The sequence below is a fragment of the Thamnophis sirtalis genome, unplaced genomic scaffold (assembly GCF_051295495.1).
Source record: "Thamnophis sirtalis isolate CommonGarterSnake01/CBP01778 unplaced genomic scaffold, rThaSir2_p1.2 scaffold_14, whole genome shotgun sequence".
NCBI lineage: Eukaryota > Metazoa > Chordata > Lepidosauria > Squamata > Natricidae > Thamnophis > Thamnophis sirtalis.
In genome coordinates, this window is record NW_028261394.1 from 13,980,938 (window position 1) to 13,996,465 (window position 15,528).

Consider the following 15,528-nt stretch of genomic DNA (forward strand, 5'->3'; position numbering starts at 1 on the left):
TGCCTGCTTAGACCTAGGATTTTGGGAGGGTATGAAGACCAAGCTGTTTTGGTCACCCTTCCCTTTTCTTCTGGGCCTAGTCCAGTGAAGAAGCCTCAGGCAACTGAATGAAGCTTCTTTCTTGTGGTGTCTCCTTGCTTTCTGGTCACAGAGAGCAAGTCAAGTGACCTTCTGACCAGTGATGGTTCAGGTGTAGTTTTAAGAGGCAGAGAGCTTCCAAGACTTGATAACAAGTCCAGTGCCTAGTCATATTTACCCTGACACACTAACAGCTTTTCCCTCTACTCTTCCCAAGCCTTCATCATTTCCTACCTTCCTTATTTTAAGGGCCAAGAGAGGAATCCCACCACAGAAGCTCCTGGAGATGGCCTTTCTCCCCGCCAGTTATTAAAGGCTGAAGGAAAATGGCTGGTAAGAAGGTTGCAGGGGAGAATGAGAGAGATATGATTCAACAGCTGTTGAGAATCTTGACCTTGCTAAAGTTCTTGAATACCTCTTAAAGGAAAACCAACCAGTCCTCGGTCCTCACAATACCAGTAGTGGCCAAAAGTGTGGAAACCTTTTTGGGAAAAATGTACAGTATTTTTGAGGTTTGATGTCTAATAATACCACTTTTTTGGGGGGGGGGAGTAGTACCATAAAATTATATATTAATGGAAAGATAATTTAATCAAGAATGTAATGCAAATGACTTTTATGAAGGATTTGCCATTAGAATAGCAGTTATAAAGAAGAAAAGTGAAACAGGTAGAAACAGTCAGAGGTGGTACTTCTCCAAACTGCTCAAAGTTTCTGCTACCAGTTCTCCAGAACTGGTCAGAATCTGCTGAATTTCACCTCTGATGCAGTCTCCAAAGGTGAAAACAAGCAAAGCTGCTTTGTGTGTCTTTTAATACATATATTATATACCAGCAGTTTATCATAACTGATGGGTCACCACCACCTATGCTCAGCAATCCTATCAGCACTTTAAGGTGGGCCAGACCAGGAAACCAGAGCTATGAGTGCTAATCCAGGTAGTCCTTGACTTACGACCACAATTGAGTCCAAAATTTATGTTGCTAAGTTATAGAACTCTCTATATCCTATATCCTATCCTATTCTATATTCTACTCTACTCTATTCTATATTCTACTCTATTCTCTTCTACCCTCTTATCTTTTCTTCTAATCTCTTCTATCCTATATTCTATATTCCAGTGTTTCTCAACCTTGGCAACTTGAAGATGTCTGGACTTCAACTCCCAGAATTCCCCAGCCAGCATTCGCTGGCTGGGGAATTCTGGGAGTTGAAGTCCAGTCATCTTCAAGTTGCCAAGGTTGAGAAACACTGCTATATTCTATTCTACTTTATTCTATATTCTGTATTCTCTTCTCTTCTCTTCTACCCTATTCTCTTCTACTCTATTCTATTCTATATTCTATAGTCTATAATCTATTCTACTCTATTCTATATTCTACTCTCTTCTCTTCTCTTCTCTTCTCTTCTCTTCTACTCTCTTCTATTCTATTCTACTCTATTCTATTCTATAGTCTATAGTCTATAGTCTATATTCTATTCTACTCTATTCCATATCATACTCTACTCTATTCTATATTCTACTCTATTGTCTTCTCTTCTATATTCTATTCTACTCAATTCTATATTCTACTCTATATTCTCTTCTCTTCTACTCTACTCTATTCTCTTCTATATTCTATATCCTATATTCTGCTCTAGTCTCTTCTATATTCTATACTCTACTCTACTCTACTCTACTCTACTCTACTCTACTCTACTCTACCCTACCCTACCCTACCCTACCCTACCCTACCCTACGCTACGCTACCCTACCCTATCCTGAAAGCCGCCAGCCACAGGGCATGAGTGAGGTATAGGAAGGCAAACTTCCGTCCTTCCTCCCGTCCTTCCACAGGTGAAGAATGTGCTTCAGGCTTTTTGCATCCCTCCCTGCTCTCCGAGCAACCCATAAATCATTCTGATGTTGTGAAAACAAATCTCTAAACTTTAAACTTTTAAGCTGAGGGTAAAAAAGAAAAGAAAAGAAAACCAGTCACAATCTGCCTGTCAAGAGCATAAACACACATATGAACTGATGAGTCATCAGCTCTTCCTTTATCATCCTCCAGGATCGCAGAGAGATCTTTACGCTCTCTTATTCTCCGAGGATATGATTAATGAATAGAAGATTTTTTTTTAAAACCCACAGACTATGTAGATAATGAATTGGCAGAACAAGTTCCTAAACCAACCGGCACGTCTTGCATGGAACTGAAAGAGGGGTCGAGGATCCCTCAAAACACATTTAGATAGATACAGAAGAACAGAGCTGGAAGGGACCTTGTAGGTCATCTAGTCCAACCCCCCCCCCCACAGCAGAGCCTACACTATTTCAGATGGAGTCCAGTCTCTTCTTGAAAGCCTTCAGTGATGAAGCTTCCACAACAGGTGGCTGGATGGAGTAATTTAATATTGAAGACATTATCAATAGCAATAGTTAGACTTATATACCGCCTCATAGGGCTTTCAGCCTTCTCTAAGCGGTTTACAGAGTCAGCATATTGCCCCCAACAACAATCCGGGTCCTCATTTTACCCACCTTGGAAGGATGGAAGGCTGAGTCAACCTTGAGCCTGGTGGGATTTGAACAGCCGAACTGCTGAACTACAGTCAGCTGAAGTAGCCTGCAGTGCTGCATTTAACCACTGCGCCACCTTGGCTCTTTATATATGGTTCTAATGTCTTTTTATATTTTAAACTGGATATAATTACCAGAATTAGCCCATTGTAAGATGGGTGGCCAATACATTGTATAAATAAATACAATAAAAGCAATTAAAATATTCGCAGGATATTATAAAGAACAGGAAGTTCCTGTTCGTATTGTATTGTATAAATGTGGTGTATGTCTAATTTGCATGTGTGTGTATTTTACATGTTTGTTAATAAAAATCTTTGAGAAAAATATTCGCAGGAATGCTTCAATATTTATAATGACAACCGCTGATAATTGTCATTCTGGCTTTAATTTTTCTGCCTGAAAATGGATTGACTTCACAATGAAAAAAAGGCACAAGCCACAGTCTTAGCCCAGTGTGTAATTCAAAGATTGCTTCTTTTCCATTTGTGTGTTGTGCTTTTTTTTTTTTTGCAAGCACCTCATTCATCTGAAACTGAAAATCAGTTTTATAGATATAAATCAAGGTAAAATGGGAAGGTCAACAAGCAATTCTCAGCTTCATACCATTCATTGAGTGACAGTTCGAAGTTAACAATGGCACTGGAAAAAAGGGACTTGCAACCAGTCCTCACACGTACGACCATTGTAGCATCTCCAAGCTCACGTGGTCCAAAATTTGGGCACTTGGCAACTGGCATGTCCTTGACACATTTGCAGCATGCCAGGGTCATGTGATCACCATTTGCAACCTTCCCAGCTGGTATAATCATGATAGAATCCTGGCTTGTATAAACAGAGGCATGGAATCAAGATCACATGAAGTATTAGTATCGTTTTATAAAACCCTAGTAAGATCACACCTGCAATACTGCAACCAATTTTGGTCACCACACTGCAAAGAAGCTGTTGAGACTGGAAAAAGTTCAGAGAAGAGCGACTAAGATAATCAAAGGCCTGGAGACTAAAATATATGAAGAATAACTGCAGGATTTGAGCTTGGCTGGTTTAGAGAAAAGAAGAATTAGGGGCGAACATGATAGCAGTATTGCAGTATTTGAGGGGCTGCCACAAAGAAGATTTGGGGGTCAAATTATTCTCCAAAGCACCAGAGCACAAGAAACAATGGATGGAAACTAACCAAAGAGAGAAGCAATCTTTTAGAAAGAGCCGAGGTGGCGCAGTGGTTAGGGTGCAGTACTGCAGGGCACTTCAGCTGACTGTTATCTGCAGTTCAGCGGTTCTAATCTCACCGGCTCAAGGTTGACTCAGCCTTCCATCCTTCCGAGGTGGGTGAAATGAGGACCCAGACTGTGGGGGCAATATGCTGACTCTGTAAACCACTTAGAGAGGGCTGAAAGCCCTATGAAGCGGTATATAAGTCTAACTTCTATTGCTATAATTTGAAATTAAGGAGACACTTCCTAACAGTGAGGACAATTAACCAGTGGAACAGCTTGCCTCCAAAAATCGTGGGTGCTCCATCACTGGAAGTTTTTAAGAAGAGACTGGACAGTCACCTGTCTGAAATGGTCTAGATTCTCCTGCTTGAGCAGGGGACTGGACTAGAAGACCTCCAAGGTGCCTTCTAGCTCAATTCTAATTCTAATAATTCTAATACTAATCGTTCTAATTCTAACAATTTTCATCATTCAAAACTTCAACTGAGCATCGGAACACTGCATCCATTGTGCAAAGAGTCGGTGGCCAAGCGTGCACATTTTGATCGCATGGTCATAATTGCATGAACTAGCAACGATTGCAAGGGTGAGGACTGATTCTAAGTCATTTCCCACCCACCCCCAGTGCCATCATACGTTTGAACTAAATGAATGGTTGTAAGTTAAGAACTACCTGTAAGGGGTGGGAGGGACTTCAGCAGCTCAGAGATGGACTACCTGCCCTGTTTACCCAAGAGGGTTGCCTCTGACCTTTTCTGCAGCCTTTTGCAACTTACTGTACTGGGTGAGCCTAGTTGACCATTAAGTGATTTATAGCCCAATGAAGGATACAGATGCAGAAAATGGATTAATTCATTAACCAGATTCGGGGGTGGTGGGGGTGGTGAGGGAGGTTCTACAGGGTGCGGTCAAAAATGTCAAGAAAGAGGTTATCCAATGCAATCCAAATTCCACCCATTTTTTTAATGTGTGGTGCACATGTAACACACACACACACACACACACACACACACACACACACACACACACACACACACAAAAGCCAGAGCTCAAATTAGGGATGCTATATCTTAACTTTTGGGCATATCCCTGGTTCTAGATTATCCGTGTCATGTGAATATGCCCAATCTCTGCCAATAATGGAGGTGGAGATGGAGAGACAATCTGAGTAAGTCCAGGGCATAACCAAAAGAGGAGGGGGGGGAGGGGAGGGGGAGGAGAAGAAAGAGAAGGAGGGGAAGGGAAAGAGGGAGAAGAGGAGAAGGAGAAGAGAAGGAGGAGGATAAAGAGGAGGAGGGGGAGGGATGGGGAGAAGAAGGAGAAGGAGAAGAAAGAGAAGGAGAAGAAGGGGAAGAGGGGGAAGAGGAGGAGGAGAAGAGGAGGAGGAAGAAGAAGATGATGATGACGAGGGAGGAGGAGGAGGGTTGGAGGAGGAGGAAGAAGAAGAGGAGGAGGAGGAGGAAGAAGAAGATGATGATGGAGGAGGAGGAGGGTTGGAGAAGGAGGAGGAGGAAGAAGAAGAGGAAGAGGAGGAGGAGGAGGAAGAAGAAGATGATGATGATGACGATGACAACAGAGGAGGAGGAGGGATGGAGGAGGAGGAGGAGGAAGAAGAAGAGGAGGAGGAGGGGGAGGAGAAGAAAGAGAAGGAGGGGAAGGAGAAGAGGGGGAAGAGGAGAAGGAGAAGAATAGGAGGAGGGTGATAAGAAGAAAAAGGAGGAGGAGGAGAAGAAGAAGACAGAGGAGGAGGGTTGGAGGAGAAGGAGGAGGAAGAAGAAGAGGAAGAGAAGGAGGAGGAGAGGAGGAGGGGGGAAGAAGAAGAAGAAGAAGAACAACAACAACAACAACAACAAGTGATAGACGACAACAACAACAACAACAACAACAAAAAGTGATGGACCTGTACAAGAGGTGGCAGTTTTAATCACTGCTTTTCTGGCGCGAGACCCTTCTTGCTCCCATGTCTAAAAGAGCCGCCTTGCAGAGACCCACACCCACACCCCTCCCCTCCCTCCCGCCCTCCGAATGATTGTACAGCTGCCTGCTCCTCGTGTCCACTTCGGTTAGCCTCGAACATCTTAAAATTAACCGATGTTGGCCCTTTGCCACCTCCTCGCTGCAGGGTGGAGCAGAGAAAGGAGCCGAGGCAGCCTCAAGAATTCAGAAGGGGTGCCAAAGTCAAAGAAATAAGGGGGAGGGGGAAAAATCAAAAATCAAAGAAAACAGGGGGATAAGGACAAATGGAAGAGAAAGAAAAACATAAAATAATGGCTAGTTTTGAGACAAATTGATGCAACGTTGAGCAATCAATCGCTGGTTTTCCCCTACCATCCCCATCTGCAGAAACACACAAACACACAACACACACAGAGACAAACACAGAGAGCACCTCCGGTTTTGTTCCAACTTGCCTGGCTTGGCCAAAGCAATTAACGGGAAAAGTTCCTTTCAGGATGGAGGGAGGCAACCCCCATTCTGTTTATTTTCAGGGAGCGACCAGAAAATTGAAAAAGTCCCTCTGCCTTCAAGGAGCTGCCCATGAAAAACAGGATTTCTACACACACACACACACCCAAGGGAAGAGAGAGGTGTTAGCTGGGTTTGCACATCACACAAAGGACACTTCTAGGCAGCCCCGGAACATTCTCTACTTTATCAACTTTATAAGGTGATTGCTTAAGCTGGTGCAGGTTTCACAGGGCACACTAAGTTGATGGCTTGCTTTCTCACCGTCTTTCTCCCCCCCCCCTCCATCTCTGCCTCTCTCTCTCTTTCCTTCCTTATCCATCCATTCATATTTATCTATGCAGCCATCCATATGCATCCATATCTAGCTATCCACCTCTGTCCTCTCTCTCTTTCTTCCTCTCTTTTTATCCACCCATCCATCCATCCATCCATATCTATGCAGTCATCCACATTCATCCATATCTATTCATCTGTCTATCTCTCTTTCTTGCTTTTTCTCCATCCATCCATCCATCCATCCATCCATATCTATCTATACAGCCATCCATATTTGTCTATATCCATCCATTCATATCTATCTATGCATCCATACATATTCGTCCATATCCATCCATCCATCCATCCATCCATCCATCCATCCATCCATCCATATCTATATCTATTTATCTATCTATCTATCTATCTATCTATCTATCTATCTATCTATCAATCATCTATCTATACATACATACATACATACATACATACATACATACATACATACATACATATCTATCTATGCATCCATCCATATTTATCCATATCCATCCATCCATCCATATCTATCTATGCATCCATCCATAGTCATCCATATCCATCCTTCTATCCATCCATCCCTATCCCCCTCCCTCAATTTAGATCCATATCATCCATATCTATTCATCTGTCTATCTCTCTTTCTTGCTTTTTCTCCATCCATCCATCCATCCATCCATCCATCCATCCATATCTATCTATGCATCCATACATATTTGTCCATATCCATCCATCCATCCATCTATCCATCCATCCATCCATCCATCCATATCTATCTATGCATCCATCCATATTCATCCCTATCTATCTATCTATCTATCTATCTATCTATCTATCTATCTATCTATACATACATACATACATACATACATACATACATACATACATACATACATACATAATCTATGCATCCATCCATATTCGTCCATATCCATCCATCCATCCATATCTATCTATGCATCCATCCATAGTCATCCATATCCATCCTTCTATCCATCCATCCCTATCCCCCTCCCTCAATTTAGAAACAGCTCACCTCCCTGACAGAGGAATATGCTGGATCACACATCCTAGAGAGGATGGAAGGTTACCTTGATAAAGATATGCAAGAAATGTTGTCTGGAGCTGAAACATTTTTTTAAAGTCTCGAGAAATGAGATAAAATTCAGAAATAGCTTGATACCTGTCAGCTCTTGAAGGTAGAATGGACCAGAAAAGCAAAGTCATCCTATTTTAAAGAGAAGATTAAAGAAAGAGGACCTTGCAAGGCAGGTCCTAGGGAGGGTCCTGTCTGAGATGGCTTTCTCAAATTACACTTCTGGCCCACACTCAAATTTCTCTTATCTGACAGTTGTTTTGTCTGCAGCTCTTCCTTCTGTCCCTCAAGGTTATTCCTCCTTCCCATGACGTTGCTTTCCCAATTCACTGGGGTATAAGGAGGAAGACGTAGATCACAACCAGACTTGGGAGAGATTCTATTATCTTCCTGTGGAATTGTTTTTCCCGGTTTGGTGCTATAGCCCTGGCCTTGAAAAAATCGCTTGGCTGTGCAACAGAGCCTCCATATTTAAAGGCAGTGTATCAGGGCATTCTAGCTTGCTGAGGGGAGGTGGGTGAAATGGGGGGGGGACACAAACATCATCATTAGACCCTGCCTTCTGATGATTCTCATAAAAGCTCTTTGGGTGTTTCTCGGATGCTTTTGAGTGCTTCATCGGAAAGGGGCCCAGTGCATTCCAGAGCCAGAGGGGACAAACTGCTTGACCAACTGGATGGCAGAGAAACTGATACAGAGAAGAGCTTTGTCTTCCTGGTGCCACAAAAATGAGGAAGCTCTGGGGAGTAAACTTCCTCTGGTTTTCAGACATCAGCAAGAAGAACTGCTGCATCGAAGGGGCTGTGGCCGAACCCTCCCAAAAAGAACGGTGTCCCAAGGGTGTATTAAGATGGTGCCCAGGTTGAAACATGGTCCATAAATTATATGTCCTCTAAAGAGGGAGAGTAGAGTAGAGTAGAGTGGAGTGGAGTGGAACGGAACGGAACGGAACGGAACGGAACAGAACAGAACAGAACAGAACAGAACAGAACAGCTAATGGAATGGAATAGAATAGAATAGAATAGCTAATTGAATGGAATGGAATGGAATGGAATAGAATAGAATAGCTAATGGAATGGAATAGAATATAATAGCTAATGGAATGGAATGGAATAGAATAGCTAATGGAATGGAATAGAATAGAATAGCTAATGGAATGGAACGGAACGGAACAGAAGATAAGAGAAGAGAATAGAATAATAGAGAATAGCTAATGAAATGGAATGGAATAGAATAGAATAGAAAATGGAATAGAATAGAATAGCTAATAGAATAGAATAGGAATAGAATAATAGATAATAGCTAATGGAATGGAATGGAGTGGAATGGAATAGAATAGAATAGAGAATGGAATGGAATGGAATAGAATAGAATAGAGAATGGAATGGAATAGAATAGAATCGCTAATGGAATGGAATAGAATAGAATTGACTAGAATAGAATAGAAAATGGAATGGAATAGAATAGAATAGAAAATGCAATGGAATTGAATAGAATAGAATAGCTAATGGAATGGAATAGAATGGAATGAAATGGAATAGAATAGAAAATGGAATGGAATGAAATAGAATAGAATATGGAATGGAATAGAATATTCTGTATTCGTCTGTGATTAGACACACAAAGAAACACAAGAGGAGAAGCAACTTAGAGGATGCCTTATCTTCTGTAACCTGGTTGGATTCCTAAAACATGCTAATTTAGGGTGAAGTGTGGTTGTGTGATTGTGGGAAAGCTAACTATGAATCCATCCAATGTACGTTTCTTTCGGCAAAGCAGGTGAGATGAGCGCAGCCATTCTGTTAAGCTATGTTTTGTGAGACTCAATCTGGGACAATCACCAGGACCAGAGGTTTTGTTGTTTGCTTGGGCTGCCCAAAACGGCAGCCAACGACTTATAGCCAGCCATCAACACACCCCCAACCAACATCTAAAAAGCCACTTACAACACACAGAACAGTACACACTCTGCTAGAAAGACATTCCCTGAAGGTGGGCTCCAGCACAGGACCAAAACCCCACAAGACAAAACCTTTCGTCCCGGTGACAGACTCAGATTAAGGCCTACAACATTATCCTGGGACATGCATATTCACCTTCATTATGTTTTGTGAGTTGTATTGATCCAGCCACACAAGGTTGGATTCACACATGGTAGTTAGCCATCCTGGAGTTTGATTGAAATTAACTTAATGAGTTGTGTAGCTTCACCATTCTAGGTTTGTAAAAGATGGCTTGAACAGGCCTGTGTTTCAGAGGGCATCTATTCCAGGGGTCACCAACCTTTTGGACCTCCGAGACCACTAATTCATAATTTTAAATCCCACGGACTACTAATATGATCTGCCTAATAATTGGCTGGGTGGGCATGGCCAGCTCGATGTCACTCATGTCAAGGGGTGCCTCACCAGTCTCTATTCGCCCCTCCCCTCCCAGCCACTCCTCACCTGCCCACCCAGGCTCCTTAGGGCCCCAACAAGAAGCAGTTGCTGGAGCTAAGCAGCCACCATGGGAAAGAGTTGGCAAAACAGCTCAGTTCAAATTGGATCTGACCGAAAAGAAGGCTCAGCAGAAGCACCTCACTGAGGACTATGAGCATAGGCATTCCAAGCAGAGGGAAGACCTGCAGATGTACAAGGCCAGGCACCAGCACCTGGAGGCTCAGTCAGCTGAGATGATCAGCCAGTTCCAGGCCATGATGCAGTCCCACTGGAATGAGCCCCTCTGGCTCTTCGCCACCAGTGGTGCTTCCCTCCAGCCTTCGCCCAAAGCCCCACACCAGGAGACTGAAGCAGACTCTAAGTCCGAATTTCTGCTCCCCCTCTGACCCACACAAAAAGACCCCAAAGGGGGAGATTCTCTGCAGCAACACAAATGTTCATTGCACGTATCCATTCCAGAGGCCGTAGTTTGATTTAGTGCAATATAAAAAAAGCAAATAATTTTTCAGTGGACCACCAGTTGGTGACCACTGTTCTAGGGTCCAACCTGTCTCACCTTCTTTTAGTGAGTTCCTCTCTGCAGTCTCTTCCTTCTTCTCAAAGATCTCCAGAGGCTGGTCTCCAGACTCTTCCCCTGGGCCAGAAGGCAACTCTGGGTTTGAAGCCTTGGAAGCATCTTGACAGGAGATGGAACCAATCAGAGCAGGACCATTTTCTCTTGGGTTGGGCAAAGCTGGGCTTCCTTGGGGAGCTGGCACTGTCATTGGAGAGGACTGGGAAGTAGGGCGAGCAGATGGAGATTGAGAGACTAACTGGAAAGAGGCAGACTGAGGACGAGGATCTGTTCTTGCTGTTTCTGATATCTCTGGTGGGCTTCCATAACAGGTTGTTAGGGAAGTGTCATGGGTTATGATCACTTGATCTTTGTTGGCCAGCTCTGGAGATATATGAGGCAGGCTATGGCCAAGGTTGATCTGAAGTTGGGCCTTAGGCAAAGATTTGAGCCCAGGCTCACCCACCAAAGGGAGAACACAACCAACCGTGGGGTTTCCAATGAACCTGTCCAAGCTGGTGGGAAATGTTTGAAACTTTGTGGTTTGCTTGGAGGCCAAAGGAGCCACAGGAGTCACATTCCCCAACTGGCCTACCCCCATGGCAGAGCAAGGAGAATCCTTTCTCAGTAACGTTCTATTCTTTGGAAGAGGCGAGATGGAATTTTGGTCTTGGGAGCTCCACCTCTTGGCAGGGTCAATGTCCGAGGTGGAGCAAAGGATAGGACTGGGCCCCTGGTCTTCTGCGATGTGCAGGTCAAGGGACGGCAAGGAGCTGTGATTCATGGTAGCCTTGGAGACCTGCCGGATAGGACGGTCCACCTCAGCATGGAAGACATTCCCGTGGGAGGAGAACTTCTTCAGCAAAGGATTAGAGAGCTGAGGGGTCTCAATTCCAGAGGACTCAGATTGCCGAACAGGATTCTGGGGGCATCTTGTAGGTGTTTGGCACTCCAAACTGGAAGAAGAACTGTGGAGACTCTCATCGCTTCCTGGCCCTAAAGAGGAAGAGAATCCATTGGGATTCAGCCAAGTTTGGAAGGAGGACACCCTGACGAGGTTGGTCCCATTAGCGCGAGGCAAATGAAGGGTACCTCGGTTGAAAGACAGGCTGTTTGTGATCCTAGTTTTGGGGATCGGGCTGTGTGAAGGACTGGAGATGTTGCTCAGGCCGATGGGAGATGAGTAGGTGCTCTGCATGGGTCCTCTCGTTTTTTTCCCCTCTCCATTTTCAGAGGGGCAGGGATTTGCAGAAGATCTAGTTGAGCATGAAGGGTCTTCTTCCACGTCTTCCATCTCAAAGGACCTCTTCAAGGCTGCAGAAGAAAGCAAGAAAGGACACAAAAACCGCCCATCAGACCAACACTGCTCAAATATGTTGCTTTCGTTCTACAGATTCCTTTGAAATTGTAGGGCTTTTGAGCATATCATCTCTCCAGCTTGCTCTCTGCTCTATCAAATCAAAGGCTATTTCTGTTCTTATATTTGAATGGCCTTTACTGTTTCAGCATTATATTCTCTTCAGCTCATATAAATCTTTAATCTATTACTAAAGATTTCCATGGAGAGAGACATTTATGTGTTTGTAACTATTAAAAAAAAACAGTTTATTTATATATTTTCCTTAACATATATAAGTGTTTTAGGAATTGTATTGTCTGGGTTAATTTGCTTACATAATAGTATATAATATAATAATATATTAAACATAATACATACAGTACATAATAGTATTTTTCCAATTTCTTATTTCTATTGTCCAAACATTGATAGAATTAGTCCCATGTTTGAAAGTATTATGCATTTTCTTGATCTTTTATCTTTAATGTCAACCTATCCATTTCTGCACAATCTAGTATTGTTTTAATTACATCTTCTTCTATGCGCGGTTTCTTATTTTTCCAATGTTTGTAACTATTTTTTTAGGTTATCCCTCCCTTCCCATCTTTTAGTTAAGTTAAAGGTAAAGGTTCCACTCGCACATATGTGCTAGTCATTCCCGACTCTAGGGGGTGGTGCTCATCTCCATTTCAAAGCCGAAGAGCCAGGGCTGTCCGAAGACGTCTCCATGGTCATGTGGCCGGCATGACTCAATACCAAAGGCGCACAGAACACTGTTACCTTCCCACCAAATGTGGTTCCTATTTTTCTACTTGCATTTTTTCATGGTAGTGGATCTGAGTACTTGAGAGACCGCCTTCTGCCGATTACCTCCCTCCGTCCCATCAGATCGCACAGAGTGGGCCTCCTCCGAGTTCCATCCGCCAGTCAGTGCCGACTGGCGACTACGCGGAGGAGAGCCTTCTCAGTAGCAGCTCCGACCCTTTGGAACGATCTCCCCGTAGAGATTTGCACCCTCACCACAGTCCAGAGCTTCCGCACAGCTCTTAAGATCTGGCTATCCCGTCAGGCCTGGGGATAAGATTTGCATACACCCCACCCGAATGTTGAATGAATGTTGTGTTTTATTGCTATTATTATTTGTATTCACATATTATTTTACGTTTTGTCTTGCACCCCCTTCCCATGAGTTGTAAGCCGCCCTGAGTCCCCTCAGGGAAAAGGGCGGCCTATAAGTGACAATAAAATACTAAATACTAAATTTTTTAATGTCCTTTAGAATGGCTAGGTTGGCAGAAGCTGGGACAGGTAATGAGAGCTCACTCCATTAAGAGGCACTAGGGATTTGAACTGCTGAACTGCCGACCTTTCTGATCGACAAGTTCAGCATCTTAGCCATTGGGCCACCGCTGCCCCTATCTTTTAGAGTTGTGTATTTATGGGTTTTTTATTATTTAGTTCCTTTTGTGTATAGGTTTTGTAAAATTTTATCTTTTTAATATTGGAAATTTCCCAGTGTTACCTGGTGGTAAGATAGATGGTCAAAAAAATTAAAAACAACAATGATAATGATAAAAAAAACCAGGTTAATCTTAAAAAAATACACATCTGATGATAGGCTGCCGAGCTGGTTTTATTTAAGAGATACGTTTTCAGAAAAAAGACGGGAGGCTGCCTCTGAATTGGATTACAAAAATGTGTACAGATACTCCTCAAATTACGAGCATAATTGAGCCAGCAAGGATGGTTGTAAGTCATGACAGTCATAAATAACTTTTAGGACATGACAGTCATAAAATTCCAATCACATGATTGAATCCTATTTTATGACCAATTTCCCTATCTTTTTGAAAACTATTATTAAAAGAATCCTTTCCAATTGAAGCAGAAGGGAATGGAATAGAAATAAGAATAAGAATTAGCATAGCATATAATGGAATAGAATACAATAGAATAGAAATAAGTAGAATAGAATAGAATGGAATGGAATGGAATGGAATGGAATGGAATGGAATGGAATGGAATGGAATAGAAAAAGAAGTGGAATAGAATAGAACTAAGAAATAGAAGAGAATAGAAAAAGAAATAGAATAGAATAGAAAAATAAGTGGAATAGAATAGAACTAAGAAATAGAATAGAATAGAATAGAAATAGAAATAAGAAATAAGAAATAAGAAAGAATAGAAATAGAAATAGAAATAGAAATAGAAATAGAAATAGAAATAGAAATAGAAATAGAAATAGAAATAGAAATAGAAATAGAAATAGAAATAGAAATAGAAATAGAAATAGAAATAGAAATAGAAATAGAAATAGAAATAGAATAGAATAGAATAAGAAGTGGAATAGAATAGAAATAAGAAATAGAATAGAATAGAATAGAAAAGAAAAAAGAAATAGAATAGAATAGAAAAAGAAGTGGAATAGAATAGAAATAAGAAATAGAATAGAATAGAAAGAAGAAAGAAGAAAGAATAGAATAGAATAGAAATAAGAAAGAAGAAAGAATAAAATAGAATAGAAATAGAATAGAATAGAATAAGAAATAGAATAGAATAGAGAAAAGAAAAAAGAAATAGAATAGAATAGAAATAGAAATAGAAAGAAGAAAGAAATAGAATAGAATAGAATAGAATAGAATAACAGAGTTGGAAGGGACCTTTGAGGTCTTCTAATCCAACCCCCTGCCTAGGCAGGAGACCCTACACCATTTAAGACAAATGGTTATCCAACAACTTCTTAAAAGTTTCCAGTGTTGGAGCATTCACAACTTCTGGAGGCAAGTTGTTCCACTCGTTAATTCTTCTAGCTGTCAGGAAATTTCTCCTTAGTTCTACGTTGCTTCTCTCCTTGCTTGTTTTCCACTCATTGCTTCTTGTCCTGCCCTCAGGTGAATGAAATAGAGAATTCTGTGGGCACCAAGGGAAGGAGCCCCAAATCTTCAGGTTGTCTATTTCAGCCAAAGATTTGCCACCCTGGGCCAGATAGTGTATACAGATGTTTCTTCAAAGCCACGGGCTCTACAATCCTTCTCTCAGCACTACCTGTGAAACCCGACACCATCCTTCAGTGAGGTGGTTTTGGGAATCTTTGATGTGGGATTGAGGTGGGAATTCTGTTTCCTGCTGGAGGTGAGGGAGATAAGATTGCATCTCCTAAACAAACAGAGGGTTGGATACAGGAGAGCTAAATTTCAAGGGTTGATGCCTTTCTCTCTTCTCCAGCTGGTGGAAGGAGCCAAGAGAAGAATGCTAACATTTCAAATATATTCATATTCTTATTTCTGGTTTACCATACATTGGACTCCTATCCTGCTTTGGCTGAACTTTGCTCTGGATTTTGTAGAGTTTCCCATATAAGGACTCAAAACCTGACCCTCATGCTTGCATCTTTTCTTTTGGACTTCAGGCCTGCCAGACTTTCTACTGTCTACTTTATATTGTGGAAAAATGGGAGGGGGGATTATATGGAGTTGG

At 42.1% G+C, this 15,528-nt stretch overlaps 1 protein-coding gene across 1 annotated transcript in view; it reads right to left on the reverse strand.

Moving 5' to 3' along the window:
* SEPTIN12 (septin 12) overlaps window positions 1–15,528 on the reverse strand; it is an 85,818-nt gene that overhangs the window by 51,934 nt on the left and 18,356 nt on the right. The window contains exon 2 of the mRNA XM_087728499.1: window positions 10,716–12,026. Coding sequence (XP_087584625.1) covers window positions 10,716–12,026 — 1,311 coding nt within the window. The remainder of the gene's footprint in view (window positions 1–10,715; window positions 12,027–15,528) is intronic.